This window comes from Motacilla alba, chromosome 2 (genome assembly GCF_015832195.1).
Source record: "Motacilla alba alba isolate MOTALB_02 chromosome 2, Motacilla_alba_V1.0_pri, whole genome shotgun sequence".
In the NCBI taxonomy this organism is placed as follows: Eukaryota; Metazoa; Chordata; class Aves; order Passeriformes; family Motacillidae; genus Motacilla; species Motacilla alba.
Genome location: NC_052017.1, coordinates 43,652,691 through 43,679,384, shown reverse-complemented (window position 1 = coordinate 43,679,384; position 26,694 = coordinate 43,652,691). Strand labels below are relative to the sequence as shown.

The 26,694-nt window shown below is 43.8% G+C and overlaps 2 protein-coding genes across 8 annotated transcripts in view; both read right to left on the bottom strand.

The window, feature by feature from the left end:
* Positions 1-6,567, bottom strand: part of FYCO1 (FYVE and coiled-coil domain autophagy adaptor 1) — a 45,839-nt gene extending 39,272 nt beyond the window's left edge. For 2 of the 7 annotated variants that reach the window (XM_038126832.1, XM_038126829.1), the window contains exon 1: positions 6,229-6,566. The gene's annotated coding sequence lies outside the window, so the exon portion shown is untranslated. Of the gene's footprint in view, positions 1-5,329; positions 5,836-5,872; positions 6,131-6,228 lie in introns of those variants that run through there. The other 5 variants (XM_038126835.1, XM_038126836.1, XM_038126834.1 and 2 more) reach the window with 5 other exon arrangements.
* Positions 6,568-10,649: 4,082 nt separating this feature from the next.
* On the bottom strand, positions 10,650-13,946 carry XCR1 (X-C motif chemokine receptor 1). Its single transcript, XM_038129951.1, has one exon. It carries the CDS (start codon positions 13,869-13,871, stop codon positions 12,867-12,869), a length of 1,005 nt encoding a protein of 334 aa, XP_037985879.1. The 5' UTR covers positions 13,872-13,946; the 3' UTR covers positions 10,650-12,866.
* Positions 13,947-26,694: the final 12,748 nt, after the last annotated feature.

Genomic DNA, 26,694 nt, shown 5'->3' with positions numbered 1-26,694 from the left:
AACAGCACTGGACTAAGGCTGATGGCATTAACTTGCCCAGAACTGCTGAGCTGCAATGACACCAGCACAGCTACACTAAGGACCCGGCACAGAGGAGGCAAGACAGGGCATGCCACCAGTCCCTCCTCGCACTCCTGAGCCATGCCTGCTGATCTCTGAAGGTGGTTCCTGCCTTCCCTGCTGGCATAAGTGCTAGTGTGGGGGTGGCAATCTTCTTTACAGAGGAGGATATCCTGGAGATTAAAGAAAGAAGCAGAAAGGAAATAGCCCACATACAGGAAAAGGAAAGATTTACGTGAAGGGGAGTGAGACACATATAAAACAGGCAACAAAGTATAATGACTGTAATTAAACTGGTTAATGAAGTAGCTACAATGACCTATAGTCAATCAGATTCTATAAAATTAATCTATCTTCATTTTTTACATCATGTCTGCATCTCCAACAGCTAGCTTCTTCTTTTTTTATCAATTGGTCAGTTTTAGCCAACTTTGACAGAAGGTAGCCATCTTCAAATTATTACACCTGCAAATTATTACTTCTCCACGTGCAATGAAAACAGGAAGCAGGGAGGATGTCCATGAGCAAAGTGTCTCTGCACTGTTAAAAACGCTACAGTGAGACCTCCGTTATAGCCTGACATCAGAGAGTCCCCTCCCCACCCAAATGTGTTTTCAGTGCGCAGTAAGAGCAGAGCTCACACTGCAGACTTGGTGTAATTCAGATAAACAGTAAACCAGATTTGCAAAAAAATATTCATTGGAAACCAATATCCACTACTTTCTACTGCTTATGGAAATATTTCTTGTTAATATGATTACTCTGATCTAGTCATTCCAAACAAGGGCACTTCATCACATGGCCCCAGATGGTATCACAAGACCTTTAATTATTTGGTGCCCACAATCCTATGCCTTTTCTAACATTCTATATGAAACAAAACAGGCAAGCGAGTATATTGAGAAAAATCCCATGTTTGTGAGTCACAACTTTAACTGCATTATTCCTTTGTGTAGGGTGACCATGATATGTTCTATAAAAGCAGATACTGACTGATAACTGCAAGGCACACTATGGAAAAAAAACTCCAAACAACCTACCTGGTCATCCAGCTGGCTACAAGACACACTGACAAAAGACACTGAATGCAAACCTCATAGCAAAGATGAAGGAAGAACTGGGGGGAAAATCCCTAACTCTCAGAACTATAACAGCATTGATTTAGTTAAATAATGTAATTCCAGTAATTGTCTGAAAAAAACTACTTTGCACTTTGTTGTTGCAGCAAACACAGAGCCCCAGTGAAATTCACAGCAGCTGTGATGCAGCTTTTCTCATTTTGTACCATGCAGGCACATAGAGCTGCATATCCATAAAGCTGAAGAACTATTTGCTGGAAATAAGGATCTGAGGTATAAAAAAAGACAGTATGATTCTTCTGTCATGCACACACGTGCTTTATATAGGGCAACTCAACCCTTTGTGCTTTAACACTGCATACAAAGATACATGGCTGATAAAAACACACACTGGGCTATATTAAATAGGAGGATTAAAAGCAAAAGGCAGGCATAGCCTGAAAGACAGCTAGGGTTTCCATTCCGAGAAGTGAGATTTTCTTTTCAAATTAATCATTTGCCTTCATTTTCTACACCAACAAAACTCCACATTTCAGTGCCAAAAACATGGTTCAGGAATACAAACAATTAGCAACAAAAGACATCTCGCAGAAAACACATGCCCAGAAAAACAAATTCTCAGAGGATCATAACATAGTGGAAGAGAGTAACTAGATGAAAAGCATAAAAGCATTCACATTTCACAAATGCTTGGCAGAAAAGGAGTACTTTTATAGTTAAGGACTCCTTACAGTAAAGCCTTTTTGTGGGAAGGCTCTTGTGCTCTAGGAATATTTGCATTTTATAGCATAAGAACACAAATTATTGACATTCATAAAATACTGCTTGTACTCCTAACCTGACAGAAGAGAATGACACAAAAGAACCAGGAAAGTTTTAGAAGTTTTTTTGTGCAATCTTCTCTATTCTATGGACAACTGACCCACATTCCATCCCTATTCCTTGTATTTGCAACCTCCTCTCAGAAAAAAATCAAAATTAGGCAACAGACAAGAGTATACGGTGGCACGATAAGAACTCCATGAGACTGAGTTAATTTTTAACCTTGAGTGGACAAAGCTGGCACCCTAACATTTTTTTTTTAATACTGCACCTATCAAACTGGATCTCCACTCTAACACCTGGCTAGAAACATTTTAAAACCTTACACTGTACTTTGCCAAACAGGACAGATGCATCAGACTAGGGACACAGATTCCTGACTTGGAGAATATTGTTTTGTCTCTGATATTCCTTCACATCAATAACTGTTGAACAACATGAACTCAAATGACCACTTTCTGCAAACAACACCACAGGGATGACCTACTACATATCTCACAAAGACAACCTTGTCTCAGCCCTATCTCATGATGACAGAACTTCCCTGTTTGAGGAAGCAGTCAGTTCACAAAGAGAAGAGCCCTCTTCTGATAACAGGAATTTTACAAGTATCGCTTTTAACAAACTTGTCTGCCCTTTTCCCTTAGGACACACCACACCTTGCCCCATGTCAGTAAAGCTTCACCTTGTTTACTAACATCTATCAATTAACCCAACCATAACTCTCCCAGAGACTTGCTTCTCCACGCTGCTCCCATCCTATTTCACTCCCCCTGGGAGAAGGTACCCCTGTTGTCTCAATGCCTGTATGGTGAGCTGAAAAGAAATAATTCATTCAAAAGTGAAAAGGTTTTTTTTCCCCTTCATGCTCTCATTCTCCTAAACAATTCTCCCTGTGTCCCTCCCTGCCACAAAATCTGCTCTTTCTCTCTACAGCTCAAACAACCATTTTAATTTCTTACACATTCTTCAAGCCAGGCACATGACACTCAGGTGCTACTCTGAGGAGCACCACGTAGACACCTGCAGAAACAGAAACACCAGAGGACTTTCAGCTGCAGAGGAGCATTTAGTGATTCATGAAACTCAACTTGCCCATCGTACAAGCTTGGAGATGTCAAAAAATCTCTTATTCTTCAGGTTGCCAAAACTGGTCTTTGAGCCTTGTTAACTTCCTCAGCAAGCTTGGCCTGACCAAAGTATCTCACCACGTCTGAGACTTCGGGATAGTTAAAACCAACAACCATTACATCCTAGCTTTTAATGGGACCTTTCCTCAGCAGCACTTTTTACCTCTGTATCTACCGTTGCACACTGTCCCTCCAAGCTGAGGTTTCAGAAGTACTTGAAAAGGCTTCCTCCAGCTAATGGTTTTGGGAAGTCTGGCAGATGGGTGTTGAGCCTTGCCCACTTGTAGCACCTCAGGTGTCCTCCCTCCAGCCAGCAGCTCCCCAGAACAACTCCTGGCCTATATGCAGCTCCCAGTGAAATACCAACTTGCAACACTGAAAATTACAGGTTTTGACCACACGGGGAGACCAAATAGAGGGCGAGGCAAGCAAAAACCAGGCTGAGACAACCCAAACTGACAGGCCACTGAGTGAGTCATGCTGCCCAGAGTCAACAGAAAGAATTCTTGTTTTCCTTCCTCTGTAGCAGGAAGAATGGAGTATTTCCTCTCTCCCTCTTTTCTTGTGAGTTTTCCAGTGAAGGTCACCATTTATGGGGGAAAGGAGAAATCTCAGAGTTAAAAATTCCAAAGATTTAGAAGCATTTGGAGGAGATGCCTGTATGAGACTGTCGTTCTGGGTGGCTGGGAGGAGACAGGCTCACAGATGACGCAGGCTTAGCATGAGCCCAGTTATTTAGGATATCCTGATCCAACCAGTTCACTTTAGAAACCCAAACTGGCTTGTAGCAGTAGCAAGACCATTCCTGTCTTTATCCTTCTTCCCAGCAGGACTCACGCAGGGGTTAACTGCTTGTAAATATCTGCTGAGGTCACTGTGCCACCAACCAACACAGAATAACAATATGGGCAAAAGTATTAAACCAAAGGAAGGGCATACAAGTCAAGGTCCTGTGCTTGCACTGAGATCCAGGCACTTTGCATAAAAGGTTCCACTCTTTCTACCAGTGTTACAAACTGGTAGAAACAAACCTTTTTCAGAATGCATTTGGGCAAAATATTTCAAATTATTACTACTAGAGAATTTTTGGACACAAACAGCCACCTCTCCACAAACAAAATGGAATTACTACATCACAATATGAAGTAGACTAGATACAAGCTGCTAAAGTGTCCCTGCATTGGCAAAACCAAACAAACACACTGTAATACAAATAAATAAATATACTGAAATGATAATGTGTAACAATAAAAACACTTAGGGCTCTTACAGTTCCCTTAAGCTTAATAATCTCAAAAATATATAAAGAGTAGTTGAAGAGTTTGATGTTTACCAGACAAATAAACAATTGTTAATTTTTAAATGTGATCAACTAAGAAAAATAACAATCTGGGTTTTTAAAAAATTCAGTATTACTTTTCCTTGAGTCTACTGCATAATTTCTGCAATTTCTCAGACTGCATCTTGACTTGTTTTCTCTCCCTAGTTGTTTCTTTAGGTCATTCACCAAACAAGAGGAACCTAGCCTCCAGGATGTTAGGACAAATTCCTATTCCTTTTATGTAACCATCTAGCAGTGGAGAGAGGGACTGCAAACATAATACACTCTTTCACTGTTATCAAATGGTGTACATAAGAGACTCCTTCATACATGAAAATCAGGCTCCATAACTAACAAGTTCTTGTGAAGTAGCAGTGAAACCAGGTTTATAACAAACCTGTCAAATATACATACTACAGATATTACATATGTATACTACAACAAGCAGAACAAAATTGACCTCCAGTTGTTTTGCACCACAGTATCTTAAGAAACAACTTTTCAACTGCGGTGCAATCTCCTAACTGTGAATGTTAGGAAACACTATTTGGAACGTCTAGAACATTTTTTAAATTCAAGCACTCCCACGAGGATCATTGGAAGACTCCAAGAAACTGCCTTGCACACCATAAAATCTGGAAAACATAAAACACACTACTGCATGGCAGTAAGAGAGAACACGTTGCCATGCTACTGACCAGAGAACGTGTTTTACTCTGAAAGTTTGCTTTCATGAGCATACAAAGTCAGAGCTGGATAAAATCATCCACTTTCACTCTTCAGCATTAAAGAAACAAAGGCCTGGTACTTCTCCCTCTGTTCAACTACAAATTTAAAACTTCAAGCTTGGTTTCAAGTGACAGGCAAAACCAGGAGAGTGAAGTCTACAGCTGACGATCCCTGTGTGCCAAACCAACCTTGCAAAAATCAGCAGCAGGCTGGAAGCAGTGACCCGGACAGAACACAGGGCCCTGCGCTCGGGCAGCTGCAGCACCAGGGCATTCACCAGCTTCCAGAACACGGCACAGCCCCTCCACAGCCCGACTCACCACCGCAGCACCTCTGCCCGAGCGGAATGCAGCGTCCAAAGGCAGCAGACAAACATTTCACTAAAACCTTGGCTTTTTTCCTTCTCCTTGCTCACTCTGGATTACCAGGATCAACATAAGCCGGAGGAGGAGGGCCGGCTGCAAACCCGGCATCTGCTCTGGAGACAGCCCCAGCCGCCCCGTGTGCCAGTAAAACCCTCTCCCTATCCATCCGCCGGAGATTTGCCGACACAAGGGCAAAGTGGGATTAGGGCCGCGGCAAATATTTGCCTGTCAGCACTTTACAGAGGGGTGAGGGCACGGACGCGGGCGGGTGTTTGGTTTCCAGCAGGGTGACTCCGCTCCCCCTGCAGCTGCAGGAGGGCAGAAAACAGAGGGCAGTGCTGATATCGGCCTAAAGTCAGCGCTCACCGCGGGACACGATGACACTTCAGGGGACTGGGTTTAGCTGGGACGGGGACACCCCGTTCTGGGGGGCTCCCAGGCGATGACAGCCAGCATCCAGCCCACCCCACCCCGGGCTGATGTGCCCCTGCCATGCCCGCGCTCACTCCGCCGCTGAGCCGACCCGGGCACCCCCCAGGGCGCCCGGCAACTATCGCCCCGCCGGGGCTCCTCCCCTCGAAGCCGAGCTCGACGAAGCAACAAGTGGAAGCCGCCGAAGTCACTTCCCCCTCTCCCCTCCAGCTCCCTCCGCCCGCCGCCTCCTCCCCGCCCCCGGCCCCGCCGCGCTCCCTCGGGGGTGTGCGGGAGGGGTCGCTCGGTACCTGCGCGGCCGCCGCCGCCATGTCGCGCAGAGGCGGCCCGGGGTGAGGCTCCGGCGCTCCTCGCCCGACTACAACTCCCGTGAGGCCGCGGAGGGGCCGCCCCACGCCCGGGGCGGTGTCTGCCTGCAGCGCCGGGGGTGCCCGGAGGTGGCGGGGACGGAGAGCCGCGGGGAAAGCTGAGGGGTTTGGAGCGGCTTTGGGGGAGAAATCGTCGCTTTCGGCTACAGCTGCAGCGTTGGGGTGGTTTCCTTTCGGGGAGGCTGGTGTTTCTGGTCACGCAAGGTCGCTCTTTACAGAATCACAGAGTCGTCAGGGTTGGGCTGGACTGCGGAGATGCCTTGTCCAACCCCCCTGCCAAGGCAGAGTCACCTGGAGCAGGTGACACGGGAACGCGTCCAGGTGGGTTTGGAATGTCTCCAGAGAGGGAGACTCCCTGGGCAGCCTGTTCAGTGCTCTGCCACCCTCAGTGTAAAATTCTTCCTCACGCTGAGGTGAAACTTTCCTGTGTTTTGATTTACTGACCATTGCTCCTTGGCCTGTTGCTGGGCACCGCTAAAAAGAAAAACCAAAAAAACAACAAAAAAACCCCACCCCAACTTAATCATTTTTTGTTGTTTGTTTTAATACTTTTTAATATAGTACTGGTTGTTGCTTTTACGACTATTCTATATGGGGGGATTTCCTTTTTTTTTTTTTCCCTCATTTGCACTGCAGTTCATCAAGTTCTTTGCACAAACAACTGAGGCAAATGTGAAAGTCAGGCATGATAAATCTGGTATGCAGCAGATTCCCCTCTCTGCTCTTGCCCGTTGATGAAAGGAAAATCTTCATCCCTGAACTGAAGGGATGAGAGGACGTAGTCTCAAGCTCTGCCAGAGGAGGTTTAGGTTGGACATTAAGGGGAATTTCTTCACAGAGGAGGTGACTACACATTAGAATGGATTGCCCAAAGAGGTGATGGAGTCACCATCCCTGGAGGCATTACAGGAAAGACTGAACATGGCACTCAGTGCCACGGTCTGGTTGACAGGTGTTTGGTCATGGGTTGGACTCGATCTCAGAGGTTTTACCCAACCCAGTTGATTCTGTGACTCTGTGAAAGATGTAGGGAGAGATTAGTATGCCCACGAAAAGTAAGAGACTGGCCGAAAGCGCGTGTGAAACTGGAACAAGAGGTTGCTTCCTGAGACAGGGTGTGGCGGGTACAGGGGCACAGGGTTCCTAACACTCCCAGCACCAGGTTCCTACAAGCAGGCTGTTTCCTCTTTTCAGATTTTATCCCTCCCACAATGCATAGGATTCTCTAAAAGGACATTTCTTTCCCAGTGCCTGAAATAGACTACTCTTGTTTTGCACTTGAAGTACAGCTTTGAAACACTTCCTTTGCTTTTTTTTTTTTTTCACATTGCTTTGGTAAATAAAAGATTTTAAATTAAACTTGTGAGCAAGCAGTTTGTCATCAGTTCTTGCCACAATGCTTGTGACTTTCTTAGCGTCATAAACATCAGCTTAAGCTGAAGATGAAAGCATCAAATTTTCAAGAGTCTTGAGGAAATATATGTAGTACGTGGTCACTGACATATCATCATCATCCTTCACACGTAAGAATGACTAAGTGACCTTAAGTTTTGGTGATTACTCTTCATCTAATGTATGTTTTTTGAATAGCTCAAAAGCATTTTAGTGCCCTCAGAAATGCAGGTTATATGCATTTGGGATGCATGGGATGCAGTGGGATGTCTTACGCTGTTTGGAAGCAACCTTCAGGCTTACTTTTCTTGGCAGGCTTTGCTGAATCATGCAGCAGTGCCAGGAGCGTCTGCTGAAAATGAGTATTTGTTTTCTAGGCAACTGGGTGTCTTCCAAAAGAAATCTCAGTGTCATCAGACACAAATAATGGTAAATCAAATCCCATATAATTTCACTGCGATGGATTTTTTTTTATAAATTTTCAAAAAGTCTGTGTGAAATTCTACTTTTCAATCAAAAATAATCAATTAGAATGGATTGTTCCTCTTTTAAATTATGTAGTAACAAGCTATTTTCAGAAATATTTAGTTATTGATAATAATTATTGAATTATTTTGTACACATCAATTCTGTTTATATACACATCAATTTCTTCAGACAAAAACATGCTGTTTCCAACTAGGTCCATAGCTGACCAACACTTCCTTAGAATTTTCCATATTTTCTCATTTCTTAGCAATAGAAAATGTTAGAGATCTTTCCTTTTGGAAGCTGCAGTAGAAAAAACCCACATTGTCTGCTCCACACGTGTTGCTTTCCTGTATGTTTACTCTGATAAAATTTATTGATTAACTTCTTCATAAACCATGATGGGCTAGATGGGAATTATTTTCAGTTTTACAGCCAGGAAAGGCAATGCTAGTCATGCCACCAAAAGGAAACCCTTTGCTGGGGAAAGTTTTTTCACTGGGTAATAGAGGTAGCCAACTCAATCAACTAAAACAACTAAATTGCTGTTTAGTGGTCTCCTGTGCACCTTATATATGTTTTATGATGGTCTCTGGGTATGTGTCCACAGAATGCATTCCCTCCATCTGATGTTATTGTTACATGTGCTACATGTTTTTTTTTTAATTTTTTGCAAGAGTTAATTGATGTTATATAACGACTGGAAGGGCTTTGCTTCCACTAGCACTTGAGGTATTTTATGAGGGTAGCTAACTCCCAGTTCCCCTGGTCACCCTCAATGGATTAACATACCATTGTAGCTAGACTGAACAACAGGCTGCTGTTCATCATCAGAAGCCTTCTGTGACTGTGGGGAGAAAGCTTTGGAAGCACTTTTTGCATTTGTTTGCATTCTGTTTTGAATAGGTGGACAAATAATTGTCAGTAGGTATAAAGCTGGGAGTAGGCAACATTAAAAGAACCAGCAAAGCTCTGGAAAACATCTAGAAGCAAATGTGGAGTTTTAGACAAAGTGGCTGAAGAGCTTGGAAGAATATTCTGCTAAATATCAGGTCAGCTTCTGAGACTGACTTCCACCAGAGAACATCAGATTTAGGAGCTATTACTAATCAGAACTGCCTGCATTTCACTCCTGTGTGGACAAAGTAGGTACCAAGAATTTTATCTGGTTTGGTGCTGGTTCAACTGCACCAGCAATGATGTGGGAGTGCCAAGACATAGACTCCAGACTGTGCAGTTGAAATGAAACAGGGTCTTTTATATACATCTATATGGGGGGCACAGGGATAAAGAGTTTTTTTTTTTCTTCTTCTTCTCTTTGTTGGAAGAAAGCAGCATTGTTTGGAGGAATGAAACAAACTCATATATGTTTTGGTTTTGTTACCTGAGCAGTTCCTGAATATGGAGAGGGTACTCCACTCCTCACAATTTTCTTTGTCCTTCTCAGTATTTTGCTTCTGTGGAACAAGGGCATTTTCAGCTGCAGAGTAACCATAAGGAGAAGATAAAATAGAATTTTATTTATGATTGCAATAAACTCAATATTTCAAAACATTGAGAATATGAAGATTTCTTGACTCTCAATGAAAACACTTCTGGCAGTAAAGAAGTACAGGCTGTGCTTTGCCAAAATTGCACACATTTATGTCTGATTCTTGCTCTGATTATGATCAGAAGCAAAATTATCATTGATTTTAGTGGAAACAGGGCGTTTCCTTAAACATGGGATTACAGGTCAGCTTTGCCAGAAAATATCTTGGATTTCAAGTGACAAAAAGTTGAACCCAACACAGGCATATGGCCTGGCAGCAGTGAGAACTAACTTTATGGGCCTGTGCTGCCATCAGGCTGAGGGAAACCTTTATTCCACTCTGCCTGACATTATCGTGGTCACTGAGAATGTCTCAGTACTGCAGGTCTCATGATCTGCAGTAGAGTACCTAGTTTTGGGGCTGCCAATGTAAGAAAGAGACATGGACTGACTGGAGTCAGCCCTATGTAGGATCACCAAGATGGACAGGGAGTGGGAGCACATGACGTATGAGGACACTAAATCGGCTGGGATATGTTTAGCCCCAGGAAAAAACAAGGTTTAGGGGAGATCTGATGGCTCTTCTCCATTCTCTAATGTGAAGACACAGAGGAAGCAAGGAAAAAGCAGCATCACCAGGTTGCAGCAAAAGAAATTTTTTTTGTGTGGAAGCAAAAATGTCCACCATAAGAGTTATTAAGCATTGCAACAAGGACTCAGAGGAATTATGGAGTCCTTGTTCTTGCAGATTATCAGTTTGACCAGATAAAGCCCTGAGTGACCTTGTCTGATCAGGCAGATAAAACTTCTGTGAGCAGCACAGAGCAGTGGATCACCTCCAGAAGTCTCTTCCATGCTAAATTAACCTATGACAATTTACAATTACTTCTTCAGTTGAAAATACCTTAATAGGTAGTTATCAGAGGCTGAGAACAATAGTCACAGGGTAGAATTCCACGGGATTTCTGAATGTTTATTAGTACTATTATATCAGGAGGCAGCATATCTACATTCTGAGTTACTTTGGTTATGGCAGCAATACAGTTGGGTAATATCAAGAATTCTTTTTAGGTACTCAGATACACTGTAACAAAATAACAAAATATGCTGAAGTTACAAACATATTTAAATAATTTGCTAAAAACTGGGCAGAGCAGGATCATTTCAGACTTTGTGCTTCTATTATAATTATCAACTTTGTTTTAGACCGATGTAAAAAACATTAACAGTAAATATTTCACAGTCATGTGGCTCCAGGACAATGAGTTGAATGGCAGTTTGTTGAAATTATGTAGGTGCATGAGACCTTCTTGGCACTCATGGTCACAGTATTTTCCTCTTGTGGAGATTTGCTGGTACCAATGAATTGCTCCTGGCTTACCAGAATAGAAGAAATTGGACTAATTTGTCCTTCAATAAGTTATCTCTTCAATAATTGACAGTATTCAGTCCCCAGCCCAAAGTCTCTTGAAACCACATTCATTTCAAATGTTCCTTGTCAGGAAGCAATAGCTAAACGCTGGTCTCCACCATAGCCAGAAAAAATGACAACTTCTATCTTTCCGTGGTTTGTCTGAACACAAGTGAATTGTAATCCTGTAGAATTAATGAGTCTCCTTTTTAATTTTATACATTATAGGCAGTTACTGTAGCAAGTGAGATACCAGGACTGATCTGTTCAGAAAGATGCATTTGGTGGTAAGGGACATGATATGAACACTTTGTTCTGGCAAGTAAACCAAAGCACAATCTAGAAACTATGGACAAGCCCTAGGAAGACTGTATGGGTCTATGTCATATATGTTCATCCCATTCTTATGCTTTTCCTTAGGTATTCTTGCTTCTGGGTATAATCAGAAATAGGATATTGTATTATGGGCCTCTCTGAGTTTCTCCTTTTTGTAAACTACACAGCAGCTATGAAGATTCTGTTGTCTGCTCTAGATAATCTTTAGAGGTCAAATGAAACAGTATAGAAACAGCATAGACATTTTAAGACAGATGCCCAAGAAGCCAAATTGTGGCTTAGAACCTTGCTAAACCATTGCTTGGTGCCACTGCAAAACTACTTTGGCTTTCTATATAAATGCTGGGAAATTAAATATTCTGCTTTGCAGGGACTTTGTCATTCAGCTACACTGGAGTAGGTACTTATGTTACACTGCCTGGGGTTAAAAATACCTATTGAGCTAGAATGAAGAAGGGTATCAGTTTATTAAAAAAAAAAAAAATAAAAAGAAAACCCCAAACATCAATTTTACAAGTAAAACAAGCCATTTTTATCCTGCTATTTAAAAAGCCATTTGTTCTTGCCCTATAACCTATTTATAAGTTTAGGTGTTCTCAGCACTATGGCAAAGGGAGAAAAGGAGGGAAAGTGCAATTAGGGGCAAATATGCTCCTGCTCTGCTCAGGAGATGAGCTGTTGATCTGCTGCAATCATCTGAAATGATATTCAAAGACTGGAAAAATCCTGTGGCAAAGAGCAGTAACAGAAGGAAAGCTGATATCCTAGTGAAGTATCTGTTTAGCGTCTGTGTTCCTTCTAGGGCTCTCCTAAAGTTATCAATTTCAGACCCAAAAGACTACTTTTACACAAAGCTAGTTTTATATATGTGTATCTATCAAAAGATAAAATAACATTTGCCCTGAAAACTTCAGAAACTCTAAGGTCTTGCAGCTGTTGTCAGAACAGTTAATCCAGAGACATCACTCCCCACAACAAAAAAGACCAATGGGTAAACTGATAAACATTGAAAGGCATTAAAATTTACAAAAATATCTATGTGTCTATTGCTATATGCAATCCAAGTATTTTAAGTCAGGTAAGAAAAAGATATGCAGCAAGTTTTATGTTAAAACCTATGTTTTAATACCCAAAGAAAAAAGCAATGTTTTTCTTTTTAAAAGAGAATATAAGTGAGAGAAAATCCATCCCACTGTTCAAAAAATAGTGAACTTAAGACTTTCAGGCCAGTAAAGTAATTTCTTGGCATTTTCATCTCTTCATCCCACTGCAAATACATTTTGTTATTTTCCATACACATCATGTTTGCAAAGAGTAAATTTGTGTCTTTCTCAGGAAAGTGCTTCTAAGAATCAGAGGCTATCCATAGCATGCAAAATCTGAAAGTTCATTCAGGATTAGTCCTTGTAGTTAGGTCTTGCTTCAGTAGAGAGATGTCCCTTCATGCTGGAATTTGCCTTCATAGCAGGTCCTGGGGCTGGAGGCTTGACCATTGCTGCAGTGTAAACACAGACTGCATAACTGTGCCAAATGCCTCTTGAACTTGACTCCAACAAATACATAGAGCACAGGGTTGAGGCAGCAGTGGGAGAAAGCAATTTTTCGGCTGATGTGAAAGGCAAGGTTGGAGTCTTTCACGTACTGGCAGGTAGGCAGTGGAAAAGTAGTCAGGAAGCTGAGGATGTTGTAGGGTGCCCAGCACAGGAAAAAAGCCACCACAATAATGAGGATGAGTCTCACAGTTCTATGCTTTCTGCGGGATCTTGCTCTAAGCAGGATTATGAGTATCTTGAAGTAACAGAATACAATGACTCCAAATGAAAACAGGAAGAGTACATTTCTCACGTAAATATCCACCTTTTTCCAATTCCCATTGGCATAATCACAGAAGCTGCGCTCTTCCAAGTCTTTTTGCACTGTGGTGTGAATCACTTCAGGAACCACAATTAAGATGCTAACAGTCCAAACAGCCAAGGACACCAGAACGCCACAGCACTGTGTCTGGGATCTCAGAGTTGAAAGGGGGTTCACCACAAACAAGTACCTCAGGATAGTCATGAGAGTCAAAAAGAAAACACCGCTGTAGTAGCCAATGGAGAAAATAGCATTTGATGCTTTGCAAAGGAACTCACCAAAAATCCATCCAAAGGACTGGTCCACTACCCAAAAAGGCAGCATGCAGGAGAAGACTAAATCAGAGATACATAGATTCATGATGAAGATGTTTGTTAAAGATGTAAGGTTTTCATATTTCAATAGGATCCATAACACCAAAGTGTTTCCCAGCAGACTGAGGAAAAATACCAGAACGTAGAGGACAGCAGTGAGATAGATGTTAAAGGTGAAATAGTCACCCATTTCACAGACATTGGTTTCATAAGGGTATTCAGATGAGGAGTTATCATAAAAATAATATTCTTCGTTCATTTTTCTGTGAAAATCTTGTGCTGTCCTCTAGCAGCTCCTTCAAAGGACTGCAACAAATCAAATGAAATGTTTTGTGAAAATCGACTCAATAACTAAACTCCCACTTGGAGGCTTCTGTTTTAAGACAGAAAAAGCAGCAGTGAAACTATTCATTTGGGGAGACAAAGGACTCATTTCTTCTTATGACTAGAACATGAACAGGTAGATACCAAAGACTTTGTGCAAAGCACTCAAATACATCAGAAATTCAGTTTCTGAACCAAAATATTGGTGGCAACTTTCAATTACCAAGTTTCTACTATATGAATGTGCATTGTTTTTTAATGTAAATGTCTCAGGTGCCAAGACTTTCAAATATGCTAGTGTTTTTTCTGTTTTCTGGAGTGGTACCCAACTCCTAAGCACTTCACTGGGTAGATGATTCTTGGTCACCGAAGTTCTGCACTGCGTAAACCTAAAAAGCTGAGCAGTACCAGTAGCAAAAACTGTGAGCACTAAGAGCAGAAAAAGTCAGGTTTCTTACAGATTCTCATGTTGAGGTTTGTTGATATCTAAACATCTTGAAGCTGTGGCAGAAGTATCATCATGCTGGGTGCTCTGTGCACCTCTGTGGCCTGATGATTCTCAGGGATGCAACAGGAGCAGAGATCACATCACAGTCCTTTTCTGGGAATGCTGCCTCTCTGTCTATATGCAGGCAGGAATTTAATCCCAGGTGGATGGTGAGTTGAAATTGGCCAACAGGATCAAAAGTTAGTGGGACTGGGAAGATGGCATACAATCAGGTGACAGTAGCCTAATTTCTTTATGAAATTTAGCTAAAAAATAGGCACAGAAAAATGAGTAATGCCTCTGACCAGTGGTACAAAGTCTAAATTCACTTTATCCTAGAAGAAGGCTTGTCTGCAACATCATGTTTGGATCTTGTTTTGACTGAAGCCAGTGAGAGACCTGCCACCAAGTTCTTCAAAGTACAAAGAAACCCCACAGCTCAGCCCAAAATTGCACTGGTGACATTTTCCTTTTTTAATTTGTGAAGGAAGAATCTGCCTGCTGCAGCCAGACAAAGACATGCTGCCTTTGGAGGACAGGAGAGCTATGTCTACACCAGGAAAGCATGTCAGGAGAGCAGTAGAGCCAGGAGAGCACTCCTGGCTGTCAGAATTTAATGCCATCCATGGGGGTAGGTGGTTCAGGTCAGCCAGAACATGACATAGGCAGCACAGGACAGGGATCATCTATCCAGTGGGTTGTGATCTGCAAGTTTTGGAGGCAAGGGATGTGTAGGACTCAGTTCTGTGACAGCAAGTGGCCCTGGAACATTTACCACCAGAGTCACAGTTCTAACTGGCAAGATTTGTGGCCCTCAGTTTGTACAATGCTGCAGTTTTCAGGCATGCAAAGGCAGTCATCCTCTCGGGTTTTACATGATAGTACAGACAACACTTAAGCAATGAATAGTTTAGATTGAGGTCCTGACCATCACTGTGTCCTGTTTCAGCTCAGGCTGGGTGTGCTGCTCCTTAGCAGCTGTCCTAAGGGAGCAGAGAAGCCTCTTTGTGAATAACCAAGGTTCTCCAGGGGTGAGAGGACAGTCCTCACCTGTGTCTTCACCGCTTTCTCTCTCCTTTCGTGCTGACCACTCAGTGACAGGAAGCCCCAGGGCAGGTCTGCCCACAGGCCAGGAGCTTCACAGCCAGCAGGGCTGTTCCTGGGCTGCTCCTGGGCTGCTCCTGGGATGCTCCTGGGCTGCTCCTGATCTTTGCCACAATTGCTGCTGGCCCCTGACACAGGAGCCTTCTCACCACTCTTGCTGCAGGGTAGGCAGTGGTTAGAGAGCAGGTATCTGCTCGGGAGCTTTGCTCACCCTCCTGTTTGCTGTCAGGAGCTAAGCAATACTTGCAAGGCAGAAAGCACCATTTTACAAAGGTGTTTTGAGATTATGTCAGATAACAGTTAACTGCCAAAATAAAGAAGTGTACCGCACATTTATTTTCTTCACAGTTCAGATGATAGGAGATGTTAAATAGTTTCTGCAGTCCAAAAAGCCTCTACTTCTCTCCATCTTCCTCAAGGACACTGATGCTGAGTGTGCAGGCACTTGATTCATGCTGGCAGAATGTGATTGGAAACCCTGTTAGTAACTCTTGCTATTTCCATCTCCAAATTTCCATATGCCATGGCATCTTACCCACCTGTCCCAAAAAGCTCTGTGTGGAAATTTCAGAGGAGCCAGAGGAATGCTTGGTTACATGTGGACAGGTGCCCTCTTTCTGATTTTGTGTCTCTGATTTCCAGAGAATGTAGGAAAATGCTTCTGTGAGGTAGCTTGTTCCTGGTTGATTTTTAATGCTTCAAAGTTAGCCCTTGGATAATACCACATTTCATGGAACAAGTTCATTCATCATATGACATCTTTCCTGGTGCAGGCTCCATGGAATTAGAGATGGAGGCTCCAGCCTACAAAGCATCAGTCCTTGTGGATGGTTGATTGGAATTATATGCTCTGATATTATGTTTCTACCAGCTGAGAAGCCCTCCATCAGGTCAGTTATGGTAAGGAGAACCTTGCAGGAACCTAAGGCACTTAGATACTTTTCTTTTGACCTCAAAACCCCTTAAATCAAAACCTGTATTTTTGTTCTACTGTATTTTATCTTCCCCATTTCAACTCTACAAGTGAGAAAAGCTGTGTATGGATTTTCACTTAAGATATATGCAAAGGAGATAAAAAATTATGTGATTGGATCAACAGGTAAAAAATATGTCAGTGTCACACAAGAAATACAAATCATGCAACTGTTTTCAATCTATATATAACAGTACAAGTGAGAGCAGAAGTTGGTTGAAAGAAGGAAATTACCCTAATTTCAGTTGTCAGGACAAATAGTAACAGAGAAACACATCATACAGTTTAAAGTCATTCCTGCCCTTCTGAAGAGCACATACAACATTCTTTTCACTTTTGTCCAGAAAAACTGCTTCTCCAGAAGCTTCATTTTCTAACAGGGCTGTGCTTTGTCTTGGAGCATCATATAAAAAAAATATTCTGGTACAGAAATGGGGAAACAATACTATGAGTGACATCCAGTTCAATTTTCTTTTCCTCTGAAAATTCAGTTCAACTTCTGTCAGCTGAAGGTACATATTATTCATCAGTTTATTTCATTTTCAAGCTGAGCATTTGAAAGAGCAACTGGGAGGAGTTGTCCACTCAATTTGCAGTCAGTGGAGGGAGAGAGAGGCACTGGCAGAAGCCACATCAGCCCCCACCACTCTGTGCTCTACCAGTCTCCTCGCCAGGCAGAGGCAGCTGAGACAGTCCCATTTAAGAAGATTCCTGGCATTTACACAGACAAGCTGAGCTTAATCTCATCTTAATTGGAAAAGACAAGGGGAGTGCAGTAGAGAGAAGCCCCCTACCATAAGGCATGCACTGATGGCATTTTTTCTTCACTTTATTCAAAAAGCCTCTGAACTTCACAGCTTGTTCTCCATGTTTCTCAGGAGAAAAAAAAATAGCTGTTTTTGCAGGCTGGTTTGCACAGGCAACAAACATTGACACATAAAATAAATTTCTGTTCCCCTAAACTAAATTTATCTGGTAGTTGCTTCCTTAGCCAATCTCTTGTTCCAAATGTGACCTTTTCTGGCAAGAAAAGGCTTTAGTTTTTCAAGCAGGTTTATGGAGTAGCCATTTAATTTAAGGAAATTAAAACACAATAAATAGCATTTCTCCTTCCCTAGCTATGACTGGTATCTGTCTTGAAGCACAGTCTCAGAGCCACAGGTAGGAGACGGACAGGAAGTCATGACTGGCAGGTAGACTTGGTCCAAAGCACAAGTGTACTCTGGACAGTGTGGTCTGTGCTGGTGGATGAACTTTTTTGTTTTCCTAACATGAAATTTGCACATGGTAACAAACTCTTCCAGGACATATAAAGCAAAAGATCAAGGTAAAGTGAAAAGTCAGTAGGAATTCCCTTGCCCAATTCAGTTTTGCAAAGCCTCAAGAAACACATCTCATCAAGGAATCTCTTATCCTATTTTTAAAGATAAACATTCTGTTGGGTTGGGATCATTTTCTGAGAGCAATGCTCCCACTTGTGCCCCATGGGTTTCACAAGGCAGGTACAACACTCACAGAGAGCCCAGAATTTTGGTGCCCTCCTGTTCCCCCTGAGCTCTGCCTCTCAGTCCTGGCCATCACCCCTGTGATAACCACAATCTATGGAAGCAGAAACATCCCAAATGAAGGGGATCTCATCCTGAAGCACACATTTGAGTTCAAATTTCCATACTCAGTTGGCAGCCCATGGCTTGGACAGGTGCAGCTTTGCTGGGTTAAGAACTGGCTGTACAGCTTGGCTCAAAGAATCATGGTGTGAGGGTGCCACATCCAGTCACTAATGGTGTCCCCCAGGGAGCTGTGTTGGACCCAGTCCTATTTAATATCTTTATTGATGATCTGGATGAGAGGATTCAGCAAATTAACAAATATGCAATTTTATTGTGCTAAGGCTGGTCAGAAAGGACGTGGTTCCAGCAGCTGGGCAGCAGCTGGGCAGCAGCTGTCCGACAGAGCACAGGCAGAAGCAACCTTGGCCAAAGAGGTATGTGTGGAAGTGGAGGTGGTTGGTATCCTGCCTGTGGTTTCCTGCAGCAGGCTTTGTGCCAGCAGGATTGCAGCTCTGGGTATTCTCTAGTGTCCCCTAGGGCAAGGACAAGGAGAAATCCAGCCCCTTATTTTTGTGGGATGGTGCAAAGGAGAGCATTGCTCCCTGCTTGCAGCCTGGCAGGGTTTGACCATGGTTTTCCTGGTAGTTCATGCAGGGATGGGAGGAATAAGCAGTTCTGCAGGATGATAACAAGTAGTCTTTTTGGTAATAGTTGGCTGTGAGGAAACAGAAAACAGGAGCTTTCTGGGGTTTTTTTGAGTGGAGAAATTGTCAATTTGTTTCTACAGTGTAGACAAGTGCAGGTTTAAATGCACTTCTTGCAAGCAAAGAGCTTGCATCGATCTTTGTGTCTGACATGTAATTCTGATTTTTCTTAATAGCAGCACTCCTGCCAGGCCCAGAACACCAGCCCATTTCTCTTCGCCAAACAGCAGTGACATGTCATATCACTTTCCCATCTGCTCCCTACAGAACATAAATGCTCCATTATTTGCCCATGAAAAAGAGCATCATTTTGTTTCTTAGTAACTGTGTTTCTCGGCCATCAAAACCAAGCAAAACTACTTATTATTTTTCTTGCTAAAGCAGAACATATCTGCAGGTTTCTGCTGCCAACAAAATGTTGACCCCTCCCCGTCTCTGTGTGCAGATGTACACATACCCTCCTGACAATATACTGGAAGAAGGGAGTGTCCTGGAGAGATCTCACCAGCCACTGCACTATATTTAAATAGCAATCTTAGACCTGAATAAGGAGTCTGTTAAGTAAAATGTTTGTAAATAAGCTGACTCTATTCCATCACAGGTTCTTATAGGCAAAAAACAAAGACGATTATTAAGACAAAGAAGCACATCACAGTTTTGGGAGAAATAACCTCATGTCTTTCTCTAAAGCTTAGCAAAATTCAAGCCTTCACATAAAGTTCATGAACTCATTTTTATGGCTCAGAGACCTAGGGTTATATTTTTCTACAAAATTCCATTCTACTGGTGTATTTAATCTATATTACCCTTTTTATTTTTTTTTCCCCCAAGAGGATTATAAGCCATATGTCTAAAGAATTTGTGTACAACGTTTTGGGTGGGATTTCCAGTGTTCCTGCTGGGCCCATTGCTGCAGGAATGATGCTGAAACAGATGGAACCTGTGCTGACAGCCATTGATGTGACCAGTATGCTCTGCTCCTGAGGCTCCCGACTGCAGACCTGGCATGTGGCCTGGGGAGAGATGATGGGGGGCAGCCTCAGCATCTGTGTGTGCAGGCAGAGGGAGGTGTATTTTCTGGGGAGATGGATGAGAAGTGTCGCTGCAAGAAGCCCAGCTTTGTCACAGAGTCTGTCCTTGTCCCTGGCAGTGCAGGCACAGTCTGTTTTTGTTGACTATTAAAATGGCCTCACTCGTATCAGACCATTCCCACTCATGAAGCCATTCTGATGCTGAAGTCCCAGAGACTTGCAAGGCTTTAGCCAAATGGAGGAAGAAGAGAAAGAGAGAAAATCCTACCCACTGAGCCATGCTTGCACAAAGTGAAAGGCTGGGTGTAGTGTAAGGAAGCAGGCATAGAATGATAGAATGTTAAGGGGTTTGAAGGGACCTTAAAGATCATTTAGTTCCAACCCTCCTGCCTCTGGCAGGGACATCTCCCACGAGACCAGGTTGCGCAATGCCCCATCCAACCTGTCTTTGAACACTGCCACAACTGGGGCACTCACAACCTCCCTGGGCAACCTGTGCCAGTGTCTCATCCCTCTCAGAGTAAAAAATTTCTTCCCAATATCTAACCTAAATTCCCCCTCTTTCAATTTGTCCTCATTACTCCTTGTCCTATCGCTGCAGTTCCCGATGAAAAGTCCCTCTCTGGCTTCCCTGTAGGCTACCTGCAGATACTGGAAGGTTGCTATGAGGTCTCCATGTAACCTTCTCTCCTCCAGGCTGAACAGCCCCAACTTTCTCAGCCTGTCTTCATAGAGCAGGTGATCTAGTCCCCTTATAATTTTTGTGGCCTCATCTGGACTTGTTCCAACATTTCCATGTCCTTTTTTTGTCAGGGACACCAGAACTGTACTCAGCACTCCAGGTGGGGGCCTCACAAGAGCAGAGTAGAGGGACAGAATCATCTTTCTTGACTTGCTGGCCATGCTCCTTTTGATGCAGCCCAGGATTCATTTGGCTTTCTGGGCTGTGAGAGTACACACTATTGGCTCATGTTGAATTTTTCATCAACCATCACAGAACTGTATATGTTACTGCTGTCTTCTCAGCACTTTCTAATCAGGTTTTTTTTTTTTTTGCTTTCCCTTATCACGTCTGTTATGCTTTGCAGAACATCAGAGAGTTTTAGTTTGCCTTATTCACCCCATTTGTACTCACTGGCATCAGCTACTCCCTATCCTGATCCTGGGTGGCTCCTTGGCACTCAGACCCAGCTGGGTAGCACTTTGTGTGCCTCCACTGGTCTCAATGGACTGCCCTGGCCAGGCTGGGAGCTCTTGCACACTCCCCCCAGAACTCGCCTGAGGGAGCCTTTTCATGTGGATGCAAAAGCAAGACTGAAGAACAAAGGGCTGCAGCCAGGTCAATGTATGAAGCATCTCTGTATCCTCTTCTCCTCTGCCTGTATGATGGTCCCTCCTCTGATGGTGTGAATTGCTACCTGCTCTCTTAAACGGACAAGCTGCAGCTCTCATGGAGACTAAAACCTGATTTACAAGCAACCTCTTGTTCCCAGAGGGGTAATGTGCCTCAAGTTCAGGCAAGTGACAGTATGGCACTTACCTATCACCAGGACAAATTTGTTGGCTGCTCTGTCATCCCTGCTTTTTCTCAGAGTGGCAGCTGCTCTGTGTTCTGACAGAGGTTTGGATGAGGCAATCTTTGGCACAGATCTCTTGACACTGCAGACCTGAAGTGCTGCCACTGCCATGGAGGTACAGGACATCTGGGCACACCTTGCTGCTGTTCTGCTGCCCCCTCTGCTGCCACCCATCTGAGTTACTTGGCTGCCAAAACTGCCACTCTGCATTGCAGCCTGTGAAGAGGGTGATGCTAGAAAACCAGATTAAACAATAAAGGAAGACAAAAGAAACCGCTCTGCTCACCACTGACCACTCATTTCCTGTGAGTTTTGGAGAAGATTATATACAGATTGCATATATATAATATACATGTTCTCTTTGCCCCTGGTGGCCCTCTACTTCTGGAGAGAACCAAAGGCTGGGGCTGTTCTTTGGGTTAAATTTGGCATCTGAGAAAAGAGGTGCAGAATATAGGGTAGTCAGGACCATAACAGCTTTAAAAAAAAAAAAAAATTGCAAGGGAGAAGGAAAAATTGCAAGGGAGAATGGCCTGAGGCTTTATTGGATTGATAACCTGATGGCATCTCAAATGGTGGTCAGGAAGTAGCTCAGTGAGGGGATGGCTCAGTCAGACTTTGGGAAAACATAACTGACTGGGGAAAACAAAGCTTTTAATAATTAAAATTACATTTTCTACAGAAGACAGAGTTGGAGGAATTTACTTGTGCAAGGACATTTCCAGAGCACGGCCAGTTTCCCAACACTCTTTGTCTGATGAGTCAAAGCAAAATAAATCACATTTGATAAAACAACCCCAAAACACAGTACATTCAGAGCACTGTTTACGTTAACAGTGAGGCAATTAACAGCTTGCACCAGAAACAATTGACCACAACCGAGAACATTCCTGCCCTGTTTTAGTCCCTACTTCCCCAAACCCCAGCACTTCCTCCTGATGTTCCATGCCTGCTCACAGGCTAGAGGCACAGCCCAGGCATGGTGCATCTCTTCAAATGTCTTCCCCCAGCTCCCCAGAACAACTGCAGCAGCAAGGACTGCTCAAGCTGATCCTGCAGTGACTGCAGTTCAGACAGCCCTGGACTGCATTCGGTCTGTGCCGCCAGGTGAAATCCATCTCCTGGCAGACAGAGTCAGTGCATGCTTTCCTCTCAATAGGCTTTTCAGAGAAATCCTTTCATTTGGCTACCCCTGTGAGCACAGCTGTTCTTTTCAAAGGTTTGGCTGAGATACCGCTGGCTGAAACATTCAGTCTGAGCTCAGAAATTCTTAAGATCCTGCTAGACCTGGCTTGGTCTCACACTCCCATATCTTTTTCTCTAGCATTTTGTGCATTTGTTTGTATTGAGGATTCACTGCTGTTGCAAGAGGCATCTCAAAGTGCTTAACCACTTTGCAGAAGACATCTGCACACTCCCATCTGCCACACCATGCTGCTTGTACACACGTATTTCAGCACCAGAGTATGAGCAAGCAGGTGGCCAGCAGCAGCAAGTCCACCCAGAAAAGGGACTCTTTAGCAGAAAGTCAGCTGTAGCCCACATTCCCCAGCAGGGGACAACATCAGGGGCTCTGTGTGTCAAGCATTGGTGAACCAAGACAAAATCTTAATATTCCAGTTCCTGAGCCATTTTATATTATCTCTGGCCATCTGTCCTTTGGCAAAAGCTTGTGGTAAGTACAGTGAGGGCAAAAAATACTTTATGCAACAAGGGCTGGCATTCTCTTCCCAAAACTGTTCCCCAGCTCCTAGATTGCACTACATTTAGCCGAAGATATCTCCAGTCACTCAGGCCACCTGTGGCATATTCTTCTTCTTTAGTGATATTATGCTCAGCCACTGTTGTGTCTTTCAAAAAAAAGCAAGTTTGTGAGCTGGGAATTGAGCAGCTCCTTCCCACAAATTAAAGGGGAAAACCAGAAAGCAAGAAGCTGAAGGCAGTAATGCAATTAGGAGCTGTTAGCAAGAGTCTCCAGGTCTGCATAAAGGTGAAAGAATCTAGAAAAATGGTCTCCTTGGACACTTTCCCTTTTCAAATTATTCCTTACTTAAAACAGACTTTAAATACATGTGTGGATGATAAGGAAATTCAGGATAGTTAATCATGGATGACGTGACGAATCCACACAGATCGTAGAATTAAAAAACACATTTCCTTCTTCAAATCTGGGATGTGATCCCACCTATTGTCTCCCGGTCCGAAGAAGCAGTTCCATGGTGTCTCAGCACAAGGGAAGCACAAGACTTTCAAGTTCCCCTGCAAAGGCTTTAAGACTCAGAGACTAAACTCTTGAATTTTGCTACATATTTTAGCCACCACCCCAAGTGACCAGAGCTACTTCTGTACATGTCAGTACCTCTTCTCCAGCAGCTGAGCTGACTGGAGAGCAAACCTGATCTTCCAGCAGGCACTTGCAGGGCTGTGCAGTGCAGTAGAACCAAGCACACATTTGTGAAACCACCTGGTGTGACTGCTGAGGCTGCTTCTTCACTGATGAAGAGGCAGCCAAGCACAAAGGATGTGGGTAATGCAAAGCACTTGGTCCTGGGGGTCTGCAGCAGCCTGTCTGTTTTGGAAGGTGTAACCAAAGCCCTGTGCAGTCATGGGTGTGTGAAATGCAGGAAGCAGACTTTGTGAACTGCTCCTGAGCTTTGTGTCAGTTCTTGTGTAACTCTGCCCTAACCAGGGTCGGGACCCTGCACCAACAAACTCCCTGTTCAGCTCTGAATGCCAGGGATCACTGGAAGTGTAAACCCCAGCTCTAAATGTGCATTCCCATCTCAACCAAAATTGAAACCTGCATTATTTCAGAGTAATGTCTGTGTTTTGTTCCTTTTTGTCACAAACTACCTCTTCTTTTCCTGAAACAAAATGCAATTCTCCCCTACTTTGGAATTTCCCACAGCACCAAAAAGGCCAACTTCTGCTGAGCCCTACGCAAGATGCTGCCACCAATGGTGTATAAATTTGGCAGTAGCACTCTGTGATTGATGACAGCAAAGTGGGGTTTGCAGAAGGAGGTTTTTAATGACCAAAAATGACACAGAAATTAAAAACAGGATGCTTGGAGAGCTTGTCTGCTGGTAGAGGAGCCTCAGTAAGTCCTTCCCTTTCATGTTTTCTTCTATGATTGAGATATCAAATATCTCAGCTTCATGCACCCATTGTCGCTTTCCCCACCAATATCTCTTGTTCCAAGCAAAAGATACAACCTGTTGCTGCAGGTGAAGTCTGGCTGACTCAGCTATTAGGAAGAAATTCTTCATTATGGGGATGTTGAGGCACTGAAACAGGTTGTCCAGAGAAGCTATAGGTGCCCCATCCCTGGCACTGTTCAAGGCCAGGCTGAATGAGGCTGTGAGCTTGGTCTTGTGGGGTGTCCCTATCCACGGCAGGGGGCTGGAACTAGACGGTCTTTTCACCCCAAACCATTCTATGATTCTATGACTCCAGGTATAACACAGTTCCCTTGAGCACATGCACATTGTGGGAGGCACCCTAAGATCCAGAATGGTCATTGGGATGTTAGCTTTGGTAGCCATCCTGCTGGGGAGCAGCCCACCCTGCTCATGCCCTTCAGCAGCAGAGAAGCTGCTGTGCTTCTCTATCCAGGTTAAGGGCGTGCATCTGTTTAAGTTCGACTGCATATTTATAGATATTATTATCGGGTTTTTTAGATCTATGAGTGAAGCCGTAGAGATTTGTCTGGTTTTTGCATGAGGACCGGCAGATTTGGCAGGAGCTCCAGGCGCGTTGCTCCTGCAGTGACTGCGGAGGGAAGCAGGCTGCGGGCTGCGTGCACTGGCCATGGTTAGCTATAGGTGGCACGCTTGAACAGGGTAACCCTGCCTGCCCTCGGCAGCCTGAGAGATCCCTGGTAAGGGACCTGACAAACCTAGCTCTCCTCCAGGGGATGGATTAGATTAACATCTGCTCTTCAGCAGGCAGATACACCCGCACCTACATCAGCTGCTGATAAGCAGAGCTGCTGGGAAGCCAGATTTGATGAGGTCTTGCATGTGGCTGCAGGTGACTCCAGGTCCCTTGTGCTATTTGCAGGGCACTGGAGTGCTGGTGGTGTGCTGTCCATCAATGCTGTTAGGACAAGATCTTTTGTCTCCCTCTCCACTCCCCTACACCCGTCAGTCACTCTCAGTGAGCCTCTGCAGGACTTCATCTCCCATCCAGTCTGGAACTCCATCACAGCAGCCTGGAGCTGGCTGTCTTATTGCCGTCTCACCTTCTCCCTCCCTGTTGCCTTCAAACCTGACTGGGATGTTTCTGGGACCTGTGGTTTTTCACCAGATGACCAAGTCTCTTCTGGAAAGCACATGAGTGGCTCTAAGCACTGCATGCATATGCATGGGTAATTTATAGTTCAGCTTGTGAAACCAGACTAAAGCCTTGGCAGCAATAGTGTATTTTCAGACACACTGAATGAAAATATTTGAGGTTTGTTCTTAGTGAAAAAGTAAGAAAAACACCCATGTGTTTGGTACCAAATATTTCATGAGGGGTAGCAGAAGGGCATTCTAATTACCCAGAGGTTTTCTTCTTTCTAAAAATGCAAGCAACATTTTCAAGAAAAACCACAAGAGCAGAACATGAAGAAGGGCAAGCTTTGCATTTAGAAGATGAAGTCTTGGATGTCAACTTTTCACAACATTTATATTTTCCAGCTGAAGCTGTTCACTAAATGCTCCCCAATTCCCAAAGGCTGCTGGAAATGACTCAGGCGTGCACAGGGCTGGCAGGGCACAGCTGTGGCTGGGCAGTGACAGATGCTGCTGACTCAGGCTGGGCACTACCCCATTGCCTCCACCTGCCCAGGCTGGACTGGCACCTCTCCAGGGCAGGGACCCCTTCTTAGAGCAGATTAGGATCACCCTGGCCCCATGGGAGGTGCAAGGGGTGCATCTTGCACCAGCATCCAGGCCATGCATTCTTGAGCCTCACTGTCCTGGTCCCCAGCTTGCTCTTGGGCAAGAAGAAAGATAAATTGTTTCTAGAAGCTTCACACAGTTTCCAAAGAGAAGGAGTCTCAGATGAGAGGCACCCTATACCCAAGTGTGATGGGCAAAAATGCTGTGGTTTTGCTTGAACTTTTAATTAGAATATGGAATGTTTTTCATCACAGCTCCCCCACCAACAGCCACTTTTACACATCATCTGATAAAAATCCCATAGTGTGATAACATGGTAAATAGGTTTCAATGTTCCCTTTCCGAAAGATACCCTCATACTTTGTCCTGTCTTGGCTTCAGCCTGGGTGTATCCACGTTGCTGATTAACCCTAAAGTTCTTAAAATACTCTTAAATTTTTCTTATA